The sequence below is a fragment of the Corythoichthys intestinalis genome, chromosome 1 (assembly GCF_030265065.1).
Source record: "Corythoichthys intestinalis isolate RoL2023-P3 chromosome 1, ASM3026506v1, whole genome shotgun sequence".
In the NCBI taxonomy this organism is placed as follows: Eukaryota; Metazoa; Chordata; class Actinopteri; order Syngnathiformes; family Syngnathidae; genus Corythoichthys; species Corythoichthys intestinalis.
Window position 1 is genome coordinate 35534524 of NC_080395.1, and position 25649 is coordinate 35560172.

The window sequence follows — 25649 nt, forward strand, 5'->3', positions numbered from 1 at the left end:
TTGTTTGTGGCCTGAGACGGTGAAACTCCAGCGTGTATGCAAGCGCGCGCATCATGTTAAGAGTTGAATTAACCTCAATAATAGTCAATTAGGGTGTGATCAATCAGAGTGATTGATCTAAGTGACAGCACAGATGGACTGAGGAGTGTGAAGAGGAGGAGAAAGGAGAGACTGGGAATGAGGAGGAAGAAGAGTGACCAGAAATATTGGGTAGCATACAAACGCTTATGTCATATTGGAAAAAAAATTATTGTTTCAGTACTAAAAACAAACTTCAGATATAGTACAGTGTTCTTATTTTTCACCGTAATACAATGTTTTTTATTAGGATTCTTAATGGAAATCACAACAAAACACACAATTTCAATGAAAAATAACTTACAATATATGTTTTACATGCAGAGACAAGAGTAGAAAATAAATTTGAATACATTAATGCCACTGCAGTTATTGTGCAGTGGTCAAACTCTGTAGACAGGCCTTGGAATCTTGATATTAACTCAAAATGAGACACATTCAATAATAAAAGCCCACAAGGGACATTATACAGACTATAAAATGCAATAAACTATATAAACTTGGATGTTGTGTGTCTTGTGACTCCGCTCCTAGTTTCACAAAAGGGATCCACTTTTTTCGACAATTAAGTGAGTACATTCTTTTATTTGGGCTGATGTGATGTCCATTGTCAAGGCCCTAAATCTCCATCATTCAACAATTTACTTTTGCTGATAATTTTATACATATCATTAGTTGCCTAAGTCATTTTTTGGCCAAATTGTGATATCTGCCCAGCTTCATGTTCCTTTCAATTCTGCATAATCCTGCCTTTTCAGTTTATATCCTTGGCGAATGACAACACTTTTTAAAAAAGCAAAGCAATATCAATAAAAACATCCAATTTATTTTCAGAAAAACATGTTTTATTCTTTCTTTCCAAAACCAGTGAAATATGATTTCGGCAATTATGCAATGGGGCTAACGATATGTCATAACAGCTAGGGTGTAGGTTTGGATAGGGATTTTAGGGGCATAACGCTGCGACCTTTTCAGGATGCTCAAATTGTCCCCACCAACTTTTCAGCAAACTTATTTGCATTATATAATGACATCAGTTATATAGGTTAATTTTGATTGTCTTTGTCAAGATAGAATTGACACTACCTCAATACTTAAGTGAATTATTTTCATTATGTTCAGACTTACATTTATCCCTTTTCACTTGCTGAATGTGCCAGTCCATTTTTTTCCCCTCAAATGCACGTTTGATTGGCTGATGACTTGACCCCCCCCGACACTTTTTGACCCTTTGAAAAACGTTCGACTCTCAAACTTTGAAAAATGTTCGACTCACAAACTGAAAAAGTAGCACCACCCAATTTAAGTAATGTAAAAAGACGTCAATGTTGTGGAGGTGGGGAACACACCACTAATTGCATCAGTTACAGTGCCTTGCAAAAGTATTCGGCCCCTTTGAACCTTGCAACCTTTCGCCACATTTCAAGCTTCAAACATAAAGATATAAAATTTTAATTTTTTGTCAAGAATCAACAACAAGTGGGACACAATCGTGAAGTGGAACAAAATTTATTGGATAATTTCAACTTTTTTAACAAATAAAAAACTGAAAAGTGGGGCGTGCAATATTATTCGGCCCCATTGCGTTAATACTTTGTAGCGCCACCTTTTGCTCCAATTACAGCTGCAAGTCGCTTGGGGTATGTTTTGCACATCGAGAGACTGACATTCTTGCCCATTCTTCCTTGCAAAACAGCTCGAGCTCAGTGAGGTTGGTTGAGAGAGTGTTTGTGAACAGCAGTCTTCAGCTCTTTCCACAGATTCTGGATTGGATTCAGGTCTGGACTTTGACTTGGCCATTCTAACACCTGGATACGTTTATTTTTGAACCATTCCATTGTAGATTTGGCTTTATGTTTTGGATCATTGTCCTGTTGGAAGATAAATCTCCGTCCCAGTCTCAGGTCTTGTGCAGATACCAACAGGTTTTCTTCCAGAATGTTCCTGTATTTGGCTGCATCCATCTTCCCGTCAATTTTAACCATCTTCCCTGTCCCTGCTGAAGAAAAGCAGGCCCAAACCATGATGCTGCCACCACCATGTTTGACAGTGGGGATGGTGTGTTCAGGGTGATGAGCTGTGTTGCTTTTACGCCAAACATATCGTTTTGCATTGTGGCCAAAAAGTTCAATTTTGGTTTCATCTGACCAGAGCACCTTCTTCCACATGTTTGGTGTGTCTCCCACGTGGCTTGTGGCAAACTTTAAACGAGACTTTTTATGGATATCTTTGAGAAATGGCTTTCTTCTTGCCACTCTTCCATAAAGGCCAGATTTGTGCAGTGTACGACTGATTGTTGTCCTATGGACAGACTCTCCCACCTCAGCTGTAGATCTCTGCAGTTCATCCAGAGTGATCATGGGCCTCTTGGCTGCATCTCTGATCAGTTTTCTCCTTGTTTGAGAAGAAAGTTTGGACGGACGGCCGGGTCTTGGTAGATTTGCAGCGGTCTGATGCTCCTTCCATTTCAATATGATGGCTTGCACAGTGCTCCTTGAGATGTTTAAAGCTTGGGAAATCTTTTTGTATCCAAATCCGGCTTTAAACTTCTCCACAACAGTATCTCGGACCTGCCTGGTGTGTTCCTTGGTTTTCATAATGCTCTCTGCACTTTAAACAGAACCCTGAGACTATCACAGAGCAGGTGCATTTATACGGAGACTTGATTACACACAGGTGAATTCTATTTATCATCATCGGTCATTTAGGACAACATTGGATCATTCAGAGATCCTCACTGAACTTCTGGAGTGAGTTTGCTGCACTGAAAGTAAAGGGGCCGAATAATATTGCACGCCCCACTTTTCAGTTTTTTATTTGTTAAAAAAGTTTAAATTATCCAATAAATGTTGTTCCACTTCACGATTGTGTCCCACTTGTTGTTGATTCTTGACAAAAAAATTAAATTTCATATCTTTATGTTTGAAGCCTGAAATGTGGCGAAAGGTTGCAAGATTCAAGGGGGCCGAATACTTTTGCAAGGCACTGTAGCATAACATTAAACTGTGAATTTGCTGACCTGCAAAACTCGAGCAGGAAGCTGCTTAGAGAGGTGTCCTCCTGTATGTGTTTTCTACTGTTAACGTCAATTAAACTGACAAATGTAGTGAACCGAGGCTTGCCCCTTTCTCCCCAATTTTCATTTTTATTTTATTTATGTGGTATTAAAGCAGCCCAAAAGAGCCTTCACTTTTTGTTGAGTTCTGCTGTGTTCGTGGACAAAAGCAGTCATGTTTTACCTGAAGGAAGGCTCAATTTTTTTATTTCTGTAATTCCCTGTCTAAGAGGTTTTTTTTCATTTAGATTTAAATGTCTTTATTTATAAAGATGACGTTGAGTGGTCTTAACTCAAATGTTTATTTTTTTGCATTCCTGGATAGTTAAGAGATGATTAACAATGCAGATTCTTGACTCTTGAGACCTTGTCCAATGCAGATTCTTGACTCTTGACACCTTGTCCTATGCAGATTCTTGACAAGGTGATGATGCTGGAACTTTAGTTTGGTGCTGTTCCAGTGAGATTTACAAAAATGACTGCCTGAAGAAAACATCAAAATTCCCACAGTCCTTGATGATATGGGGCTGCATGTCAGGCAAAGGCACTGGGGAGATGGCTGTGGTTAAATCTTCAATAAATGCACAAGTTTACATTGACATTTTAGACAGCTTTCTTATCCCTTCAATTGAAAATATGTTTGTCATTTTCCAAGATGACAATGCATCATGCCACAGAATTATAACTGTTAAAGCATTCCTTGGAGAAAGACTATTCCAGTCAATGTCATGGCCTGCAAATAGCCCCGATCTCAAACCTATTGAAAACCTGTGGTGGAAATTGAAAATAAAAATGGTCCACAGCAAGGCTCCGACCTGCAAATATGATCTGGCAACCGGAATCAAAGGGAGTTGGCACCAAATTGATGAAGAATACTGAACAAGTCCATGCCTCAGAGACTGCCAGCTGTCATAAAAGCCAGAGGTGGTGCCACTAAATACTAGAGATGTGTTTTGATTGTTATTTCTTTGTTTGTTTCTCATGACTCCATATTTTTCCCCTCAGAATGGAGTGATTCTATTTATATTTCCCTGCACTTGCTCTATGAAAGTAAAATATACTGACCACCACAATGATTTTTATTAATATATTTTAGTATTTCTAAATTGCTAAAGAGTTGCAGTTTTGAACTAATTCATTATTTTTTTCAAGCTTTTTAATTTGAGTTTGTTCTACATGATAAAATGTCTGAGTGAGTGTTCGTCCGAAACTGGTGATTCCATACTTTTTGCTAGGGGATGTACCTAAGCAGACTTCCTTGTAGTAAACTCAAATCTTTTAAACCAGTGAATCATTTCCTTTTTCTGAATGGCCATTAAATCAAAGAGCCTTATTAGTTTGCCCAACAACAACAAGGCTCTAAACAAGGCAGCAACACAGTGAAAATGCCTTACGTCGCAAAAAGTGATTAAAAAAGTTGATGTCACGCAGCCATAACGGAGAGAAAAAGTTGCAAACTGACGTGTGCTGAGATCACATTCACCTTGATCCATCCGGTGGTCCTTAAATCATCCAGACGCTTTACTGCTTTCACTCCTCTCTTGTTCTCTCCCCTCCTATTGGGCCACCATTTGGCTTGTTAGACACAAAATAAAAATACATCCCGTTTGCCGCCATGGCAACAAACGACTACAAGGAACTTCCTGGCTGAATGCGAGTGTTTTTATTGGCCCGTTGGACCACACACGCAGTAGAAGTGTTCTGATAGGCCCGTAGGGCGACTTGGCGGGTGCATCTAGTTGGGGTGAAGGGGCTAAGTTGTGTGAAAGTGGGCAGTAATTAAAACGACGCATAAAGCTGTCAATAGGAGCTTATGACCCAGTGTAATTAGCCTAATATGATTTCTCTTTCTGGCAGGGCTAAACTGAGCTGACGTATCGCCCTTGTGTATGTGCCTGAAACACCAAGACAGAGACCGTAACTGCCAATAAACATAGCAACAAGGAACTGGTTAAGACTAACAGGCATATGATGGCGAATATAGAGAGTAAACATAAAAAATTTTAAGAAATTTATTTCTGTGTTCAACTTTAAGGTGTGACTTATGCTCACGTGGAGCACTTCTATGAGCGCATGTGACCATAGACAACACAAACATAGCAACACCTCAGCCCCCGTTGGAAAATCCCCAGGGGACGTGTAGCGGTCACCATTAAAAGGTCTTTCCAATACAAGCACTGTTACCAGGGGGACTAACGGCTAATTCGATTGGCTGGCCGGTAATCAGGAAGTGGGGTGCTCTGAGGCCGCCATGATTAATGGCGCCGTTGCCCGCCCGTCATCTCCCAAAGCTCCTCCCCACCCTCCTTCCTCCTGTCATAAATTAGGACCCTCGTAAATAAAAACGGCACCACAATCAGGCAAACTCAATCAATTACACAGGTTCTCTGGCCTCAGCTCGTATGTCTGACAGGCGGGGATGCTAATGTTATTGTTGCTTCCAAAGGGCTTGTCTGTCAATTAACATATCAACACGCAACATAACAGGACGAATATGAAGCCTTCTATTTGCCACCTGTCTGAATACTTCACTCTTGCATTTGTGTGAGGGTCCGTGTTTCCTAACTTTTATTGTGCCAAAGCACACACTTGATATAAGAAAAATCTCAAGACACACCACAAACAAAAACAGAAAAATAGTATAGTAATATTAAAGGTAACAATTCATTGTTTTGCTTGTCACTGTTCGTCGTTGGCATAGATTGATGAAAAATCTATTTACAGTGGTACCTCTACATACAAAGTTTTAATTAGTTTCAGGACCTTATTTGTAAGTCAAAACGGTCGTATGTCGAGCAGGACTTTCCCATAAGAATACACATTATACACTCACTGGCCACTTTATTAGGTACACCATGCTAATAACGGGTTGGACCCCCTTTTGCTTTCAGAACTGCCCCAATTCTTCGTGGCATAGATTCAACAAGGTGCTGGAAGCATTCCTCAGAGAGTTTGGTCCATATTGACATGATGGCATCACACAGTTTGTGCAGACTTGTCGGCTGCACATCCATGATGCGACTCTCCCGTTCCACCACATCCCAAAGATGCTCTATTGGATTGATATCTGGTGACTGTGGAGGCCATTTAAGTACAGTGAACTCATTGTCATGTTCAAGAAACCAGTCTGAGATGATTCCAGCTTTATGACATGGCGCATTATCCTGCTGAAAGTAGCCATCAGAAGTTGGGTACATTGTGGTCATAAAGGGATGGACATGGTCAGCACCAATACTCAGTTAGGCTGTGGCGTTCCAACGATGCTCAATTGGTACCAAGGGGCCCAAAGAGTGCCAAGAAAATATTCCCAACACCATTACACCACCAGCACCAGCCTGAACCGTTGATACAAGGCAGGATGGATCCATGCTTTCATGTTGTTGACGCCAAATTCTGACCCTACCATCCGAATGTCGCAGCAGAAATCGAGACTCATCAGACCAGGCAACGTTTTTCCAATCTTGTATAGTCCAATTTCGATGAGCTTGTGCAAATTGTAGCCTCAGTTTCCTGTTCTTAGCTGAAAGGAGTGGCACCCGGGGTGGTCTTCTGCTGCTGTAGCCCATCTGCCTCAAAGTTCGACGTACTGTGCGTTCAGAGATGCTCTTCTGCCTACCTTGGTTGTAACGGGTGGTTATTTGAGTCACTGTTGCCTTTCTATCAGCTCGAACCAGTCGGGCCATTCTCCTCTGACCTCTGGCATCAACAAGGCATTTCCAACCACAGAACTGCCGCTCAGTGGATATTTTTTCTTTTTTGGACCATTCTCTGTAAACCCTAGAGATGGTTGTGTGTGAAAATCCCAGTAGATCAGCAGTTTCTGAAATACTCAGACCAGCCCTTTTGGCACCAACAACCATGCCACGTTCAAAGTCACTCAAATCACCTTTCTTCCCCATACTGATGCTCGGTTTGAACTGCAGGAGATTGTCTTAAACCATGTCGTCATGCCTAAATGCACTGAGTTGCCGCCATGTGATTGGCTGATTAGAAATTAAGTGTTAACGAGCAGTTGGACAGGTGTACCTAATAAAGTGGCCGGTGAGTGTATAATTCCATTAATTCGTTCCACAGCCCGAAAGCCTACACTAAATCCTTAATAAATGCGGCTGGTACCAATACAAATAGCAATTACACATAGCAAAACAATCTATAAATAAAAATCGGAATATTAATATGATAATAGTAATAATAACAATAATACCTGTAATAATGTAACAAATCTGTTCTAATGTGGTGGATGTGTTTTGCGTGGTGTACCTGGACGCACCACACTTGACAGTGTGAGAGAGGACATTTTACTTTCACTTTGTTAAGCTGCGGCGGACAGTCGGCATGTTGTGTTGCGCAAGCACTGAAATAAATGATTAAAAACCTGACGAAGCAGACAATTTCTTTGGCGATGTTACCACAATAATATTTGTCACCTTAACTTATAAAGACTGGCAAATGGATGTTGGCTGAGGACCGTCGGGATTCCACGGCCGTATTGTGGAGCTACTTCACGGACGGCGCACCACGATCATATTTTTCTATCATTTCCATCTTCATTTCAATGGTAAGCCTCACCTTTTTCCTTTTTTTTCACCATCTGAACTAACATTCTTGGAACCCATGTTGATTTTTCTCACCAAAAAATCCGCCGTGCGTTTGTCTTGCGGGAAAACAAACAGCGCCGCTGTCATAAATCGTCATAATTCGGGCATGTTGTCGGGTGTAGAAACAAAGGGCGAATCAAATTTTACATCGGATGTTCTAAACATCGTGTGACGAAGCGATCGCATGTCGAGGTACCATTGTATTTTTTACAGATTCAGTGAAACACTCTTAACACACTAAGGCTTGCTGCACACATACCGATGTGGCCAAAAACATGCCAAAAGAACAATTCTGGCCGTAATTTGTTTAGAGGTGACACATATACACCTCTATTTTATTTTTTTGGACCACAAACAGCATAGCACGATGGTCAAGGAAGCAGTGCATAAAACTGTCTTCTGTAGTTACATCGTTAAAATAACAAAAAGACAGGAAGTAATTGAGATGAGATTGTGGAGTCCAATGACAGTCTGATTCATCAACTGGTCTAAAAAATTCCAGTGGCAGACGCTCCTCACACTTTAGTTTATTGCCGCATGTACGTATTGTATGAAAGCACATATAGGCCTGGCACCATTATTTTTTTATGAGGATATATTTTTTCCAGAAACTAGAAATTAGGGGTGGGACAAAATATTGATATGGTGATATATTGTGATACTTTGCAACCCAAAAGGTTATCAATATGCTCATGCCAAGAATCTAGATATTGTTTTAAAAAGGTGTCAATATTTAAAAAAAGGAACCAACAATAGCTACCAAAATCTTCCACCATAATAGTGTCTCAGTAACTGTATGGCTGCCATTGACAGCGCTCGACGCCCGATCCATGAAGACTGGGAAGGATGAATGAACATTTGTTCATTCGAAACTAGAGCATTCACAGTAATTTTCCAATTTTTGGGGAATTTACAGGTCACTTTCCGTCATTTTAGGGAAATACAGGTCACTTACTGTTCTGTAACCCAAAATAAACACAAAGAGACCCATAAAATGCTCCCAAATCAACAGGAAGCGACCCTGAAATACCCCAAAATCAACAGAAAGTGACTCGAAATAAACAGCTATTGACCTGAAATGGCCCAAAATTACCTCGTTGCCTGCACTATCTGCAACTGACCGTCATAGAAGCTGGAGGAGCCCATTTGAAGTAAGAGGGGTTCAATCGCTGCCACCCTTCCAGTTTTAGTTGTTTTGTAGAATATCCTAGAATGATTTCCTGAATAATCGTTCTATAGTCATATCGTGACATCATTATTATCGTGAGCGTTGTATCGCAAATCATATCGTATCGTGAGGTACCAAGAGCAAGGGTGTATGTTTGGATAGGGACAGTTGGGACATAACACAATCAACTTTTCAGGATGCTCCAGTTGTCCCCACCAACTTTTAAGCAACCTTATTATATAAAGAGTTCAAATATGTAGGTAATTTAGATTGTCTTACCATATGTTTTAAGGATAGAAAAGACCCTACCATTATTAAGTGAATTATTTTCAATATGTTCAGACTTACATCTTTATCTCTTTTCACTTGCTGAATGTGCCAGTCCATTTTTTCCCCCTCAAATGAACGTTTGGTTGGCTGATGACTTGAACGCCCCAGTCCCGCCACAAAAGACATACTCACACAACCCCGACAGATTCATGTCGACAACATGCCACCCCCTTCTGAGAGGAGGGATATTAGAATTTCTTTTTTTTTTTCGGCCAGCAGCAGCCACTGTGAGTCATGTAAAAAGAAGTCAATGTTGGAGGTGGGGGAAACACCACTAATTTTGCTACTGAAAGTCCGACCTGAAACCGTCAAAACTACTGCGGTCAGGCCAGCCTCCACAAGGAACAACAAAGTCAAGCTAGTCATCCCTTATTTGGATCATTGTTTGCATGATGTGCATTACGATAATATCATTCCTACTAATGTTGAGACCAAACCTACGCCCTTTACCAAGAGGTTCCCACCACTATTAGAATTAGTATCATTGACTTTGTTTTCCTGTTAATAAAATTATAACATGAAGTAATAATCACAGAAACACTTGGAAGTCATGAAAAAAATTTGACTTAGCGATTCGATAAGCCATCTACCTCAATATTAAATCATAAATCTTGTATCTGTATTGATAATACTGGTGGCCTATAGTCACTTGAGAAGATCAATGCCAAAATTTGTATGTTTCTCAGTCCAATCTCCAGAGAGGCTTAATTTGCTTACAGAGAAGGAGAAAGAACAAGTCAGCGTGAATGAATGTTGATGACACGTATTTTATCACGCCCTGAAAAACAAGATTATGAGCTAGTTTATTTATCAGATGGTAAGACGATAATGTAATTAGCTAGTTACTACAAAATGCTGCAGATTACACAATAGACAAACAAATACAACTGTAGAATAAAACCGAGTGCACTATACCTGGTATTGATAAGCAGTATATGGCAGAAGACCCTCATCCTTGCAACTTGTGGATGATTGATTGTAGATAAGTGTCGCTGCATCACTCATGTAGCTATCGGTGGGGTGTTCCAATCTGCGGTACACCTCGTAATGAGGAGACCTCCCATTTGGCTGAGCCGGAGGTGACCAGGTGAGCAGGAATGTGGTGTGGAGGCCGGTGTGGTTGTCAGGCTGCAGGTCCAACAGGGGCGTCGCCTGTCCGGCGGGGGGAGCCTCCGGTGTGAGAATGGAAGACCAGTCACTGGAGGAACAGCCCAGTTCTGTGCATGCCTCCAACCTAACCTCATACCTGCAAACAATCAGACATGCACTCATCTGAATACCGTATTTTTCGGACTATAAGTCGCAGTTTTATTCATAGTTTGGCTGGGGGTGCGACTTATACTCAGGAGCGACTTATGTGTGAAATTATTAACACATTATGATATCATTTCACATGTTATTTTTGTGTTTTGGAGTGACACTGATGGTTTGGTAAACTTTGGTTAGCATGTTCTTTATGCTATAGTTATCTGAATAACTCTTAAAAGCGATGGCCACGTTGGCGTTCTGCCTTTGGCAATGTGTGTTCAATTTTATTATTGACTTTTTTGTACTGAATTGCATGCTTCTAGTTTGTGGCGCTTTCATGCCCACGTGAGGGCACACTCGCACTTGTTTGCGTTAAAGAAGAGCGCTCACACGTCAGAAGAAGACGGACAGCTACGCAGCTTGAGTGAGTGGGCGAGTTAGCGAGAGAGAAACACTGCTGCGAACCTACGTTCATTGTTTATGCTTGTATCTCTACAGAGGCAACACCTGTATGTATCATCTTTTCTGTTGTTGTTGTGTGTTTTCCACCCGCGATCGGACACTTAAAGCCAGTTGTGTGGTTGTTTGAATGATGTGCTAATGCTAGCGAACGCATGCTAACCATTTGTGGCATTGCTCTAACAGCACCTAATTATCATTTATTTACGTTGATGCCAACCTGTTTGGTATCAAGGACGAAATTGATTCCGCAAATTATATGAACGTCAAGCATCGTCATATGGGAGTTGGGCTCGCTGTATAGCCAGGACCGAGCCGTAGCGTCCTGGTGAGGACAGTATATTCGCATTTCATTGTTCATGCACTGTACACTTATTCAGCATGTTGTTCTCTATTGTATTTTTATATTAAATTGCCTTTCAAGATGACAGATCTGTTCTACGTGTTGGATTTCATCAAGTAAATGTCCCCCAAAATGCGACTTATACTCCAACGCGACTTGTTTTTTTTCTCTTCGTTGGGCATTTTATGGCTGGTGTGACTTATAGACCCTACTCACCTACGTCACAAAATGGGCGTGTCGCTGTTTCCGGCCGCCATATTGTACCTCTTTTTCAGACCTATTCTCATTGTTTTCAATTAGTCGAGCAAGTTATAGAGCAATTCATGGAAGCACCGGTGTTATCTGACGCTGTAAACTCATTGGATCCGTTGCATAAAAGGCGTTACGTGGAAAAGCTTCCGTTTATCCATTCGCCAGATCCGTATTTGATGCCTAAATCGATGTTTTTCGACCCGCTGGCTTCGCCTGACATCTGATATCCTGATATTTACAACTATCTTGTCCACACAAAATCAGCCTATTCTCACGAAAGTTTAAAAAACTTTAAGAGCTTGGAGGCTTATAAATGCTACGTTGCTGGTTGGGTGAAACAGGTCCTCGTCCACGAAAATTCGGCAGGAATCTATCTTGTGCTTGGAAAGGTGAGTTACGAAATTTTCAATTCAAAATCTTTTGTTATTGCTAACATCCACTGTCAAGTCTAATGTATTTCATGTCGTTTGTCAATGGAGTTAGGGCTTTTAATGTTTATATGGTTTAGCGATAGCACTCTCACTACATACATACGTGTATGTTGTCGGCGATTAGCCTAGCAATGATCTTAATTGTGGTTGTCAGCCCAAAACCCTCTAAATATATATTAAATGCATCTTACCAGATATAAAATGACAACTACATAATCTGTGGTAGTCGTTTGGAGCCCAGTTTTCTCGTCGAATTGCAGCAGTCAATCGCGGTCTCCTCTTCGGGTCTCTCGGAATACGGTAAAAATTCAAGTCTCTCCGTCTATCTTCTCTGTTTTTGCAACCGACCGCCACACACGACTTCACCATTTTGATTGTTTAATGTTAACGAGCAGAAAAACACGCCATAATAGGAGGAATTTACGAAGCGCTAATGCATTAACATGACTAGTATCCGGACAACATGGCACGGGGGCGTGGCTGTGACGTCACGTGAGTAGGGTCTATACTCAGGTGCGACTTGTAGTCCGAAAAATACGGTACTTGAAATTCTGACCAGGATGAGGTTAGATTTGTCAGATATTATTGGGTAGTTGACAATTTCCGCAGATAAAAGTATTTTAATATGATATTGGGTTGTCATTATCGGTGTTGGACCAAAACGGAATGCATGTAGCCTTCAAAGTGAATGTAGAAGTCTTCTGCCATTGTGCAAGTGTTGATCACAGTTTAGAATTGCAGTTATATTAGTTGACCATAAGCTAGCACAATAAGATGCCTGGGATTTGTTATGTGAGCAGAACATTTGCATTCATGGTGCAAAAATTAAGTGAACAATTAATGATGGAAAAATAATGAATTATAAACTCAATACGTAAAACTACTGCGTTGCCAGAAAGAAATGGTCACTAAGAAAACTAGAAAAGTAATAAAATACAAATATCTGTTCAAAAGCCCAAAAAAATACATCTTGGGAATTGTCGTTGCATTGGCATGACCTATGATTGACTGCCTGTACAGTGGTACCTCTACATATGAAGTTAATTCGTTCCAGGACCTTGTTTGTAAGTTGAAATGGTTGTATGTCGAGCAGGATTTTCCCATAGGAATACATTATAATTCCATTAATTCGTTCCACAGCCTTAAAACCTACAGTAAATCCTTAATAAATACAGCTAGTACTATTACAAATGGCAATTAAACATAGCAAAACAAATAAGCTATAAATAAAAATCGGAATATTATAATAATAATAATAATAATAATTACTCCTGTAAATCATGTAACGAATCGGATTCTAATGTGGCGGACACTTTTTGCTGTACCTGAACGCACCGCTGGGCTAATGTCACTGTGAGATAGGTCGGTGCGGTAGAGATAATACTTTCATTTTCTTGAGAGCACAGTCAACTGTGGAAGACAATGGGCGTTTTGTGTTGGATAAGTTCTTAAATAAATGATAAAAACGTGACGAAGCTGGCGATTTCCTTGGCGATGTTGGCGAACGGTGGCCGGAAGAGGACGGTGGAGCTGTATTGTTTAGCCAGTTCATGGATGCGCACCCCACGGCCATATTTTTCTGTAATTTGCATTTTCATTTCAAAGGTAAGCATCATTTTTTTCCTGGTTTCACCAACTGTACGAACTTTTTTGAAACCTGTGTTGATTTCTCACACAAGAAAATCCGCCATGCGTTCATTTGCGGTGCTGTCTTGTCGTCGTATTTCGAGCATGTCGTCGGATGTAGAAACAAATGGCGAGTCAAATTTTACGTCGGATGTTGAAAATATCGTGTGTCGAAGCGATCGTATGTCGTGGTACCACTGTATTTGTAATGCTTTGGTAACTAATGTAAAGGAAATTTAATTGTGAACGATTCCTTTATTTAATTTTTGCCCATTTCAATTTATATCATGCATACAGGACATTTATTTTCTATAACTTTAGTTGAAGTTGTTACAATTATCATCATTAAAGCATCTAGTGGGGCATCACAATACAATTAACAATAAAAAGTTAAGTGCACAACCGCATATATCAGTATAGGTTTGATATGGGTAAAGGATTTTTGGAGTGGAGCAAAATCGGAACATCACTTAAAAAGTCATTATTGAACAACTCTAGATGAGATTATAATTTTTGGGCATTGTGCTAAAAAATTCAAGCTCTGAATATGAAATGTCTCACTATGATCCAGGTTTATTCAACATCCCTGCATACTACAGCAATGACAACTTTGGGAAAGCCCATATTAAACTTTGTGAGTGAACCTAATGCTGTGGTCAGTGAGTGTGCTGTATATTGCAACATTAAATACAATACTTTATATGGAGAACGGCTATAAAATCCACCCAAACTAAGTAGGCGTTAATGAAAATTAAGCTTGATTCAGCAGTTCTGTATGGTCCACATACTATTTTGCATGAGCAATTTCATGTTGTTATCCATATCGTGAAGGGCATTCTGGTCCATGGAATTTTCAGTTTAACTTTGTAATACTGTGGGGAGCAATAACAAAGGCAACTAAAGGATCTGTTGTAGAGAAATGCAATACAGCAAGACAACTAAAAGATAAACGTCATGTGTGAAGTTCAAGCTAAAATCCATTTTGAAATACATAAATGACTGCTGTGTCAGTTTTTTGTTAAAACGGGGAAATAACTGCATAAAAACCTGCGATAGGGAGAAAGCTCCTGCAGAGAAGTGCGTCTCTCGAAGAAGACACTGTCCTGTGGAGTGTACACAGTGCTGCTGACACGGAGCTGGACCGGCTCTCTGTGATATATTGTGTAACTAATAATTTCTCCATTAGGACGGGCGGGAATGTTCCACTCCACTTTCACCTAGACGGGGCATTGAAAACAGGTTAGGACTGGCAAATTTATTAGATATAGAAGCCCAAACAATTAAAAAAACTAAGTATGATACATAGAGCAATTCTATTAACCCTAGCTGATGTAGCTTTAACTTTAATGAATCGATGAGTTGGGTTCAACCTGATTTGGCGCCAGTGGGGACAAAAAGGGGGGACCAACCCCTGAAGGAGCTGCCGCATGAGTCTTCGCTGTGGCTGCGGCGCTGCTCACCGCCCCTCTGCTGTTGTTGGCCCTGACAAAGTAGCTGTACTCCACACTGGGCAGAAGAGTGAAGTCATGGTAATGAGTCTCAGGGCCCACGTAGATTAGTTGACCATCCCTGCGAAGTTCATAGCCTGTGATGATGCCATTGGGTTTCTGTGGTGGTCTCCAGGTGATTTCTACCGATTCAGGACCTGTGACCTTGAAGGAACAGAAAACACCAAGTATAAACTACCTTGATGTGAAAGACTGTTGCTCAAAGTATTTAAAGGGAACCTCGGACTTAAAGACTTGTAAGCTCTAATAAGCCACAATTGTTCTCTTTTACTAAAAGATGTTATTAGAGACGCACAGAATATTGCCAATGAATTAAAAATCTAATATTTAGTTCATGTTTTGACCTACGGAGGGCGCCATGTTTTATACACACAATGGACGCTCGGGGTGATGACGTAGTTAGTCACTGTCACTAGTTGAAAACTACCGGTGTTCTGCAATTCCTTCCTAGGTGGCGAGATGTCCAACACATACGCACATCAGTTAAAAGCAGCGAGTACTTACTATTTGTGTTTTTATACTATTTGTGTTTTTATTGAGTCTTTTATTACCTTTTCATTGCCTCAAAATACGTTTTGCCTGTGTTTCCCTCTCATACCATTTAGCATTGTGTTTTCTTGTGGTAGCTTTAAAGCAGACTGCTGATCTGTTGACCACATTAGTCACGTAGCAAACCACCCTTATGTAATAATACTACGTTTAAGTATTTTGTTAAGGCATCTTTAGTATGTTCTGCCTGCATGCATCTAAACAAAACAAGCTCAAAGCGCATGGTAGTACTTTGGGTGTCAAATTTCCCTCTTGTACAACGTTTCGCCAGTGTAACACATTTTGGTAGAACTCCGGTTTTGTCCTACTGTCATCTCATCTCATCCCGTCTTTCCTGTTCATTTTGCTTTTGCTGCTCATTTTGTGACATATCGACAGTGCTGTCATGCGCATTAATGTTCCTCTCGGGTTCAAATTGAAAGGGCTGAACAAATGACATGTTTATGTCGCTAGAGTCATACTCTGGAAGCCTGACAGCGTAACCCAGTGACATCACCGCCCAGCGACATCAACAACAATGGCAAACTACCAGTTAAATTTATTTTACAAACCGTATGAAAACGAAAACATCAAGAGGGGTTTTAATATCAAGTTATTTTAATAATGTTTATCTTTTAAGAACTACAAGTCTTTCTATCAACGGTTCTCTTTAAATATAAATGGTACACCGTTAGTGATAATGAGTATGAATGATGTTACGAGGAAGAGCGGGCGAGGAAGAGCGGGCGATCTGGGATAGAGAGATTTGAATGCTAGCACCAGCATTAATAAAGTGTCTGCTCCCATGTTAGGGTGCCACTTCCTGGAAATATTGGCTTTTATTTACGTTATTCTCAATTATTGTATATGAGAAAAATGAAACTGTCTTTTTCAAATTTTCAAACTGATTCATTCTGCTGCGATGCATATAAGTTATAGTTGAGTGTCAAAGCAACAAATTTAAACAACTAATAGTGACAATAATAATAAAAAAAAAAAAAAAAATCCATAAACACCTGGCTTGTATGCATTACATTTAGGGTTATGTATAGACCATAATATTAACAAACCAAAATGTGATGTCCACATATGTGGAGCCAGGTCTCAATTAGAATACATATACATATATATATATATATATATTACATACATACATATATATATATATATATTTTTTAATATTAAGCAATATTTTTTATAGTTTTGAATGTATAAATATATCAGAAAATAATAATAATAATTACAAATAACTGAAGAAAAAACAAAATGCACTCTTGTTATAGCCCTCAATAACACACTATAGTTGATAAAAAAAAATCATAGTATTTAACTCACTGCCTCACTGGCTGTGAATGCTTGTTTCTGGGCCATTGACGGCAGAGGACGTCCAAATCTATAGAGGTTGGCAGTCATCGCCAGCCTCTCCCAGTCAAAATGGATTGAATGTCTAGAGCCGTCAATGGCAGCCATATAGCAGGGTTCAATAAATCCGGACCTCGGAGCCACTTTTCCTGTCGTGTTTTCCATGTCTCCCTCCTCCAACACACCTGAATCAAATAATCAGGATCATTATCAGGCTTCTGGAGAGGTTGCTGATGACATAATCATTTGATTCAGGTGTGTTAGGGGAAAGAGACGTAGAAAACATGACAGGATTGATGGCATAGAGGTCCAGATTTAGTGAACCCTGCTATTAAGGATTCAGATCACCAGGTATACTGACAAAGTGACCTTGACCTAATTGCTTTGGTTATCAAGTAATATTGTTCTGATTTGCAGCCACATTTGTATATAGTGTTTGCTTGCTACCGAGATAATGTTTGATCTACATCTAAAGGTTTTAACTTAAATGCTCATGTACCTTAAGATTGGGAACAGACATGTCCAAAGGAGGAGCCTCTTCTGTCACAGTGGAAATTGTTGCACTGGCAGTGCATCCACCACTGGTACATGCCAAAAGCACCAGCTGGTATGATGTGTGAGGATCGAGGTTGACCACAATGGTCTTCATCTCTCTACCACGATAAGCTTCTTCACGGTTCACTTTGAGGACATATTCAGTCACTTCCCCATTTTGGGTGGGCGGTTTAGTCCATGTAACATTCATACTGCTGGACGTGATGGAGTTCGCCATGGGAGGCTCTACGGCAGCGGGGGGAGCCTCTAATGTGGTAATGTTAGTGGAAGGGCTTGTGGTGCAGCCCTCGGAAGTGCAGGCTATGACTGAATAGCTGGAAGAAAAAAAAAAACATTAATTTAATTTGAAGTCATTTTGTTTCCGTGGGTACATACACTTCACTCGTACATTCAAAATTAATAAATTCAAAGTCAATTTTTGACTTTGACAAAGGAAGACAAATTATAAAAAACAAATTATAAACTACAGATCTTTTCCAAATGTATTAATAACCTGTCATACATTGATGAATGAGGTTTTAATAATTGATAGAATTATTAATCTCTAGTGTAAAGAGTTTTTAGGTCTATACTACAAGTAGTTGCAGGTGCAGATAACATGCCTCTGTTTAGGCACCATATGTCTCAAATGCCTTGCTCAGACTGGCCCATCCAGATAGAAACGGCATGGTTCTTTTGTAGTCTGAACAGTCACAAAGCACAGAAATCTGATTTTTGCGAGACGAATCGAAAACATATACGAAAGGTAGTTTTATATTAGATAATGACAAGATGCCTCTCAGTCTAAACAGCTCAGATGGGATTTGACTGTTCGTCAGTGATGGCAAACTGAAGCATCATGAAGCAATGAGGCTTTCCATCAAACTGGTTCGCTCCTGGGCCGAAGCATCATGAGGCTTCATTTGTTCTATTGCGCCATCATGTGGAAAATAAAGGTCATGACAGGCAGAGGGATTAAAATGATACCATGGATTTGATGGTGTCAAAAGGGCAGGGATTTGTGATGTGAATGAATGTGCGTGTGTTACTTGAAAGTAGAGCCTAGATCGGGCCTAAAAAATCCAGCCCGACCTGACCCGACCCGGCCCGGCCCGCGTGTATTAAAGCCCGAGCCCGAGCAATTAACTTAACTTGCATGGCCGAGCGGGGAAAAAAAGCCGAAGTTTTATTTTTCTATTTATGAGGACCCAGAAGGAGGAAATGCAGGGATGCAATGCATCAGTCAGACCTGGACAGAGCACTGCTTGGAAAATTGTTGTGTTTTGTGTGATCACATTTGTGACGACGCCTACGTGCATAATGATAACAAATTAAAGCCTGTCTTTTGTAACAAATTCTCCCAGTTAAACAAGACTGTAAAATGCATATTCAATAAACATTTATATTTTTATATTTGTGTGTCTGTTCTATCAGGTGGATAGTTCATGCTTCATTTCCTTGGCAAAATGCAGCAACAGACATTTGCTTTAATTCCTTCGAGTTGGCAGAAAAAAATGCAATTTTTCATAATGTTTAAATAGTCTACATACTTTTTTGATCATTATAAATATATGTACACAACGAAATAATGCTGGATAGGTTTGTTAAATATATTTCTGTGTGGGATATTGTGCTCTCATGGACGCACCTCTCTGACAAGGAGAGAACAGCAGCATATACAAAAATAAACTAAAATACTTTTAAATGACATTATTTTAATGACTCGGATCAGAACACACACAAAAGAACAACCTGCCTTAAGGAACAATGAAACAAAATAAGAACATTTTAAGGAACACCACGAACTTCACGATGTCCACCTTTGCACGAAGAGGTGTGGCCCTCGAAACAAATGATAATAAAGATGTTTGACTAATATCATATCCATATCGAAATTCGAAAAGGAAAGGAAAGGTTGCAGAGTTGCAGACTCACGGAGAGCCCCAGAGCGTTCATGTGCGCAAACAATGCACTGCATGGCTCTCCTGCAGCTCATGACAGCGCCCCTTCTCTGTTTTATACAATTTATTTATTTTATAACAAGTATTCCTTAGTTTAAAATTCATATACAATAAATATACAGTATATTTATTTTTAAAAAGTTAGCGAGAGAAGAAGTCCGACCCGACCCGAACGTAAATGATTGACAACGAATCCGATTGAATTGAGGTTTGAAGATGCGAGTTGGGTGTGTCAGTGGCACCTGTCAGCTCATTGTTGTCTCGGTGCGCCAGTTTATTTCGAATCACCCGCGAAACCATGTGTTGGCGATGACGTAGGAAGCCCGTCTCGTGAGGCTTCGGACGTAGCAACGTGCCTTCCGAGGCTTCGGGCGTGGCCACAAGAGTGATCAACACATGCCTCGATGCGCGCTTTGCAGATTTTTTTCCGGTTTACTCGGCACACGCATCGGCGCCTCGGCACAGTAGAGCACATCACTACTGTTCGTGACTTCACTCTATGCTGGACGACGCCTTTGTTGCCACAGCAACCTGTCAGGTGTGTTAATAATGTAGCCCAATCTGAACAGGCCCAGATCTGATCTGGACACTTGCTAAAAATATCATGGACAGTCAGCCCTAAGAATCAGATTTGAGGACGAATCTTGATTGGAATCAAATATGCCTGCAGTCTGAACCAGTGTTGTTAATCTTACTTTAAAAAAGTAATTGATTATAGTTACAAATTACTTCTCCCAAAAAGTAATTGCGCTAGTAACTCAGTTACCTGAATGTAAGAGTAATTAGTTACTTGGCAAAGTAACTGGTGATAATTTTCATGTTTTTTTTTTTCTCCTCAAAAAAAAAAACCAAACTTAGGTCATACTATGTGAAGTGTAAAAGGTTTTTGGGAGAATTGGCCCTAGCCCAATTCATTACCCTAATTTACCCTTTACCCTGAATCAACCATTAAAAGTTGTCAAAATTGCTCCCATTATTGCATTAGTTCCCTTCTCTCTACTTTTGACATGTGGAAGTTTTAAAACTGTTTCATCATTTAAAGATAGATTCAAGTCAAGATTTTGCCAATTTAGGAGTATTTTAGATGAAAAGTGACTTAGATTCGCTAGGAAGGTTCTCTACAACAGAGCCTTCCTAAGAAGTCTACTGCTTCAAGATGGCGGCTGTTTACTAACGCATCTAGTTCCTATACTGTACATGTTGCTAACGCCCCCGTGTCTGTTATTTCGCATCTAGTTCTATATATAAATGTGATATCTACCTTATCTACCATATCATGTGGGCGTAGTTTGTAGGCTATCGGCTAGAGTCAGGTATTATCAGAGCCACCTAGCATTGTGTTTGCTCGGCGTCACAACTTTTTTAGCCTCCTCCCCACTCCTGCTCTGCTCTGTCGTCTCGGTCAGTCCGTCTCCCTCAGACTTTTAGCGCGTCATTCAACCAATATAGCAACGCATAGTAACGCACGCCTTTCCATCATCAGTAATGGTAACGGCGTTGCCAAGATGAGAAAATTAATTAATTAGATTACTCACTACTGAAAAAAATAACGCCGTTATATTCTAACGCCGTTATTAACAACACTGGTCTGAACACAGCCAAATTGGAACTGAACAGTGTTTAAAGTCTCACCTGTATTTTGCAAAAGGAAGAAGATCCTCGTCAGTGTAGCTTAGCACCGTTGGGTCAAAACTAAAGGAGAAGCTCATATTGTTTCTCTGGATTCTGTAAGACTGGAGCACGCCATTGGGTTCCAGAGGAGGATTCCACGACACCAATACTTCACTGGGTTGGCCCTGAAGGTGACTTACGGTCGGTGGGGCAAGGCCACGAGGGGGGGCTTGCCTGGTGGTTACGGTTAACCAGGAGCTCTGGGTAGGGCCTGCGGGGTTGTGAGAACGTACGGCAAACTCGTATTGAGTCCAAGGGCGTAAATCAGTCACTGTGTAGGAGAAAGTGTCATTTTCTTGTGGAGATGATTCTCTAAACAGCACCTATTTGCAATGAAGCATGGGGTGACACAAAATAGTAAATAAGATGTTGGTAAAAGAAATAAATCTAAACCAGGGAGACATTTTTCAACATACTTTCTCTCTTTGAACATCCTCATCTCTCCTTCTTCCCCTGCCCACCTGATCCAGACTTCTTCCCAGTAAGTAGTACTCGCCAATGGGCCCGTTCGGGTGTGCGGGCGCTCCCCAGGTGAGCGACACGTGGTCTGAACCGACGGAAAGGGCTGTGGGAGGGGGCTGCGAGGCCGGTGGTGCAGCATCAGTGGTAACACGCTGAGGGAGGCTACGCGTGCATCCCGCTGACGTACAAGCTTCAAGAGTCAGAGTGTACGCAGTCCATGGTTCCAAGCGCCGAAACAGGAAGTTGCGCGAGAGCCCGCTAAACTCCAGGTTTCCTTCGCTATATAAATTGTACATCTAGTAGAGAAGAGCATGCACAGCGAGGGTGTTTCGTGGGGTTTATCAGTTGCAGGTGAAAAGCTTTCCTTCAGTCATTCAACATGAAATGACTATTCAACTTTTTCAGTGACACTGATGATAAGGTTCTTTTCATCCGTCTGCTGTAAATTTAATTGAGTTGACTTGGAGACATCCAATCCATTTGAATGGGAGGGCTGACAGGGAATGAACAAAAGCAACAATGCAGTCATGCCAGCCCTCCCAGTTCAAAAGGAATGGACTTCAATGGCTGTCAATGGCAGCCAATAAGTTTAAAACAACAACAACAAGATGTTACTTTCAAACTGCAAGTTCATAATGTACATGACATCAACCTCACTCAACTGGCTGATTTGATAACACTGCGAAACAATTTGGAAAAAGAAAATCTGTTGCGTTATGTCTGACAGCTGTTTTGAACCAATGTTTTTTCTCGACAGCTTATCAACTTACCTTTTTTTTTTTTTACTACACGCACACTACTAACCATATCATTTTAAAACACAGTGTGTGTGATAAATAAACATTGCAGTCAAGGCTGCTCCCAAATGCTCCAAAATGAATGTTTGTCCCTAATAGCAAATGAATAGAAATAGTGTACGAACTAGATGTTTACTGAGCTAAACCTACCAATTCTGTCCAAAAATTATGTCCCTGGTGCCAAATTCACTGGTAAAGATGTGGAAAAACATACAAATGTTCAGTTAAAGAGATCGCTTGAGTGTCGAGGGTTGAAAAAGACAAAAAAAAGAGCCCACCTGATCCAGTTAGCTTTTTAATCGACACCTTTTCCTTGTGCGTGTTGCCTTACGCCACTGACAATGACATTCTCCTGTTTCAACAAGCTATCATTTACCACCATATGCCCTGTCTTTCTTATATATTATATCCTCTGGTTATCTTACGTCTCTGACCGTTCTTGGGGGCAATTTAAATTGCTATTTTTGTGTAGCGATCGCAAATGTTACTCAGTGACAGCCAACGAACACTTTAAATATTTTCATTTATAACAAATCTTAATCTGTAATTTATTAACACTTCCCTCTTAAGTTGTTTTTTTTACAACAGAAAAGGTAATATTGGTAGTCAGATACCATTTTCATTTTTTAATTGTCAGATAGAAGCAGCACGGCAAAACGCCACGCAAAAAATAAGTAAAAATATCAAAATGGCTTACCTCTTCATCCAGGGTCCCCCCAGGATTGATACATCTAAATTCAAGACTTTTAAGACCTTTTTAATGCCATTTCAACTGAAAATTAATACTTTTCTCGCACCAATTATTTAGATAATATTGAATCATATAAAAAAAAAATAAAGCACTGAACATCAAATTAACTTCAATTACTAAGTGTGACAAAAGAATGCAAATTTATTGATGATACAATTAAAACACATTTAAATATAAGGTCTTTCAGAATGTTTTCCCAGGATAAAATGGATTTTACACTATCATTGTAAAGCAACTTCAGAAATTACATTTGCAATACAACAGGTTTCCCTTTTAAGAGGACCTAGTCAAGGTGGTAGGTAGGTGATTGTCAAGTTGGCCACCTTAAAGTACCTGTGACACGAAAAAGCATGTTTATTTCATAATACACGCGGTATTTTATGCCCCTGAATGATATGGACCGCTTGGATGTGTGTGGAAGCGATCGCTATATTTATTTAGTTTTTTTAATCCCGCGCCATGAAAATGAGTGACTTCCGGCTTCGGTCTTGCATTGAGGAGGAGGGCGCTGTGACGTGTACGGTAGAAGACGTCCTCTTCACTATACAGTCTACTGTTGTGTATGAGGACGAAGGATTCAGCTGATTTTGCGGATTAATACGTTTATTTTTCGCATCACGCCAGCCAAACGGCTGCAGAAAAATCATTCTGTGTGCAGGAGAGTCGTACGCGCCTTTTTGGAGTTTCAAAAGGTTCCCATTCACGTGGATATTTACTGTGGGACCATTGGACTTACGAGGAAGTGAGTAAACATCTTGTTTTGTATTATGTCAAATACGAATACAGTGATTACAAAGTAAACACTACAGAATTCCTTTAAATAAAGGACTACTTACGTTTGATCATATAGGCATGTAAAAAGCTCTCCTCATGCTCATTAGCAGTTAGCTGTTAGCACGTTAGCTGCACAACAACTCCAGCCACCCTCCTCCCGGGAGCGAACTGTAAATTGCTCTCCGCCGGGCGGTTTGCCGATCCGCGAAGACATTCGACAATCGGGTCGTCATGTCAAATAATCCAGGCTAGTTACGTGTGATTTTCCACTTCGAAGACTTTGAAACATCCCTCGGTTCGGGTTAGCATGTCGGCTAGCTGTCACTCCTTCTGGTTTGTTTACATTCTCCGAAGCCGGGGAAGGGAAATGACATATGTCCGATTTAGGTGTCATAAAATATCGTTCGGGAGGTGCGACAGTAAAGGTGAAGTCGACAGTTTTGACCATTATGGAGTAATTTTGCCATGTCGTCTTGAATAAATGGATTTTTATTATTTCATATTCCATTTAGCACAAGATTGTTATTTGTAATGACCATGCCATTTATTTAGCAATTGGGGAAAATACTTGGATAAAAAGAATATCCTGTAAAAATATGGAAGTAAAGAGACAGAAACAATGACATTTTGCCGCTCTCTTCGTCGCGTTTTCCTCGTTGTGAATAGTTCCCCCTCGACGGGCTGACTGGTCCTTCTCAAGCCATTTATATAGCTATTGGGGAAAAATACTTGGATAAAAAGAATATCCTGTAAAAATATTAGAGTAGAGAGACTGAAACAATGACATTTTGCGGCTCTCTTCGTCGTGTTTTCCTCGTTCTGAACAATTCCCCTTCAATGGGCTGAATAGTAAAACCGATGAGCCCAGTCTACCGCTGACGTCATCCACCTGTTGGGGACGCTAAAGCCCTATAATTGTAGGCGTGGCTAACCGGCAGATTAAAAGACTAATTTCTCGTCATCTGCGCTTTGCTAAATAGGTGTATATAGTCGAATCGTCTCAAAATATGATTCTAATTCACATAATAATGCCATTTAAGACTTTTTTCTGGTGTCATATGCTCTTTAACTGTAAAGTGCTTGCAATTGGCAGTGAAAGTTTAAAAAACAGCCACTAAATGGCAGTAGTTTACCATTAATTACCACAAAATAAAAAAGCTACACATGACCATTTCCATTGGTAATCGTTTTTTTCCTAATCACATTACAAGAAGTATACTAAACACATGTTAATCCTTTGTTAGCTATTGAAGGCATTTCTTTTATTCAGATAGATAAAATCCATACTCTTATTTAATCAAGAAAAACATTGAAATATACCAGGAGGTGTTTTACTATCACCTACATTATAATTTGCCTATCACCATTCCATGTTATTCAGATCAACGTTACCCCGCACAGGGATGGAGACAAAAATATAAATATATTATATATTTATATAAAGACTAGGGCTGTCAAAATTATCGCGTTAATGGGCGGTAATTAATTTTAAAAATTAATCACGTTAAAATATTTGACGCAAGTAACGCACATGCCCCGCTCAAACATATTAAAATGACAGCACAGTGCAATGTCCACTTGTTACTTGTGGTTTTTTTAAGTTTTTTCGCCCTCTGCTGGCGCTTGGGTGCGACTGATTATATGGGCTTCAGCACCCATGAGCATTGTGTAATTATTGACATCAACAATGGCGGGCTACTAGTATATTTTTTG

General features: G+C 40.2%; 1 protein-coding gene across 1 annotated transcript in view; it reads right to left on the bottom strand.

The window, feature by feature from the left end:
• The window catches only part of ush2a (Usher syndrome 2A (autosomal recessive, mild)), a 428293-nt gene that overhangs the window by 26981 nt on the left and 375663 nt on the right, over positions 1-25649 (bottom strand). The window contains exons 77-82 of the mRNA XM_057848749.1: positions 21569-21910; positions 21114-21475; positions 17486-17855; positions 14959-15240; positions 14636-14805; positions 10145-10475 (exon numbers count right to left, since the gene is read on the bottom strand). Of these exons, the coding sequence (XP_057704732.1) occupies positions 10145-10475; positions 14636-14805; positions 14959-15240; positions 17486-17855; positions 21114-21475; positions 21569-21910 (1857 nt within the window). The remainder of the gene's footprint in view (positions 1-10144; positions 10476-14635; positions 14806-14958; positions 15241-17485; positions 17856-21113; positions 21476-21568; positions 21911-25649) is intronic.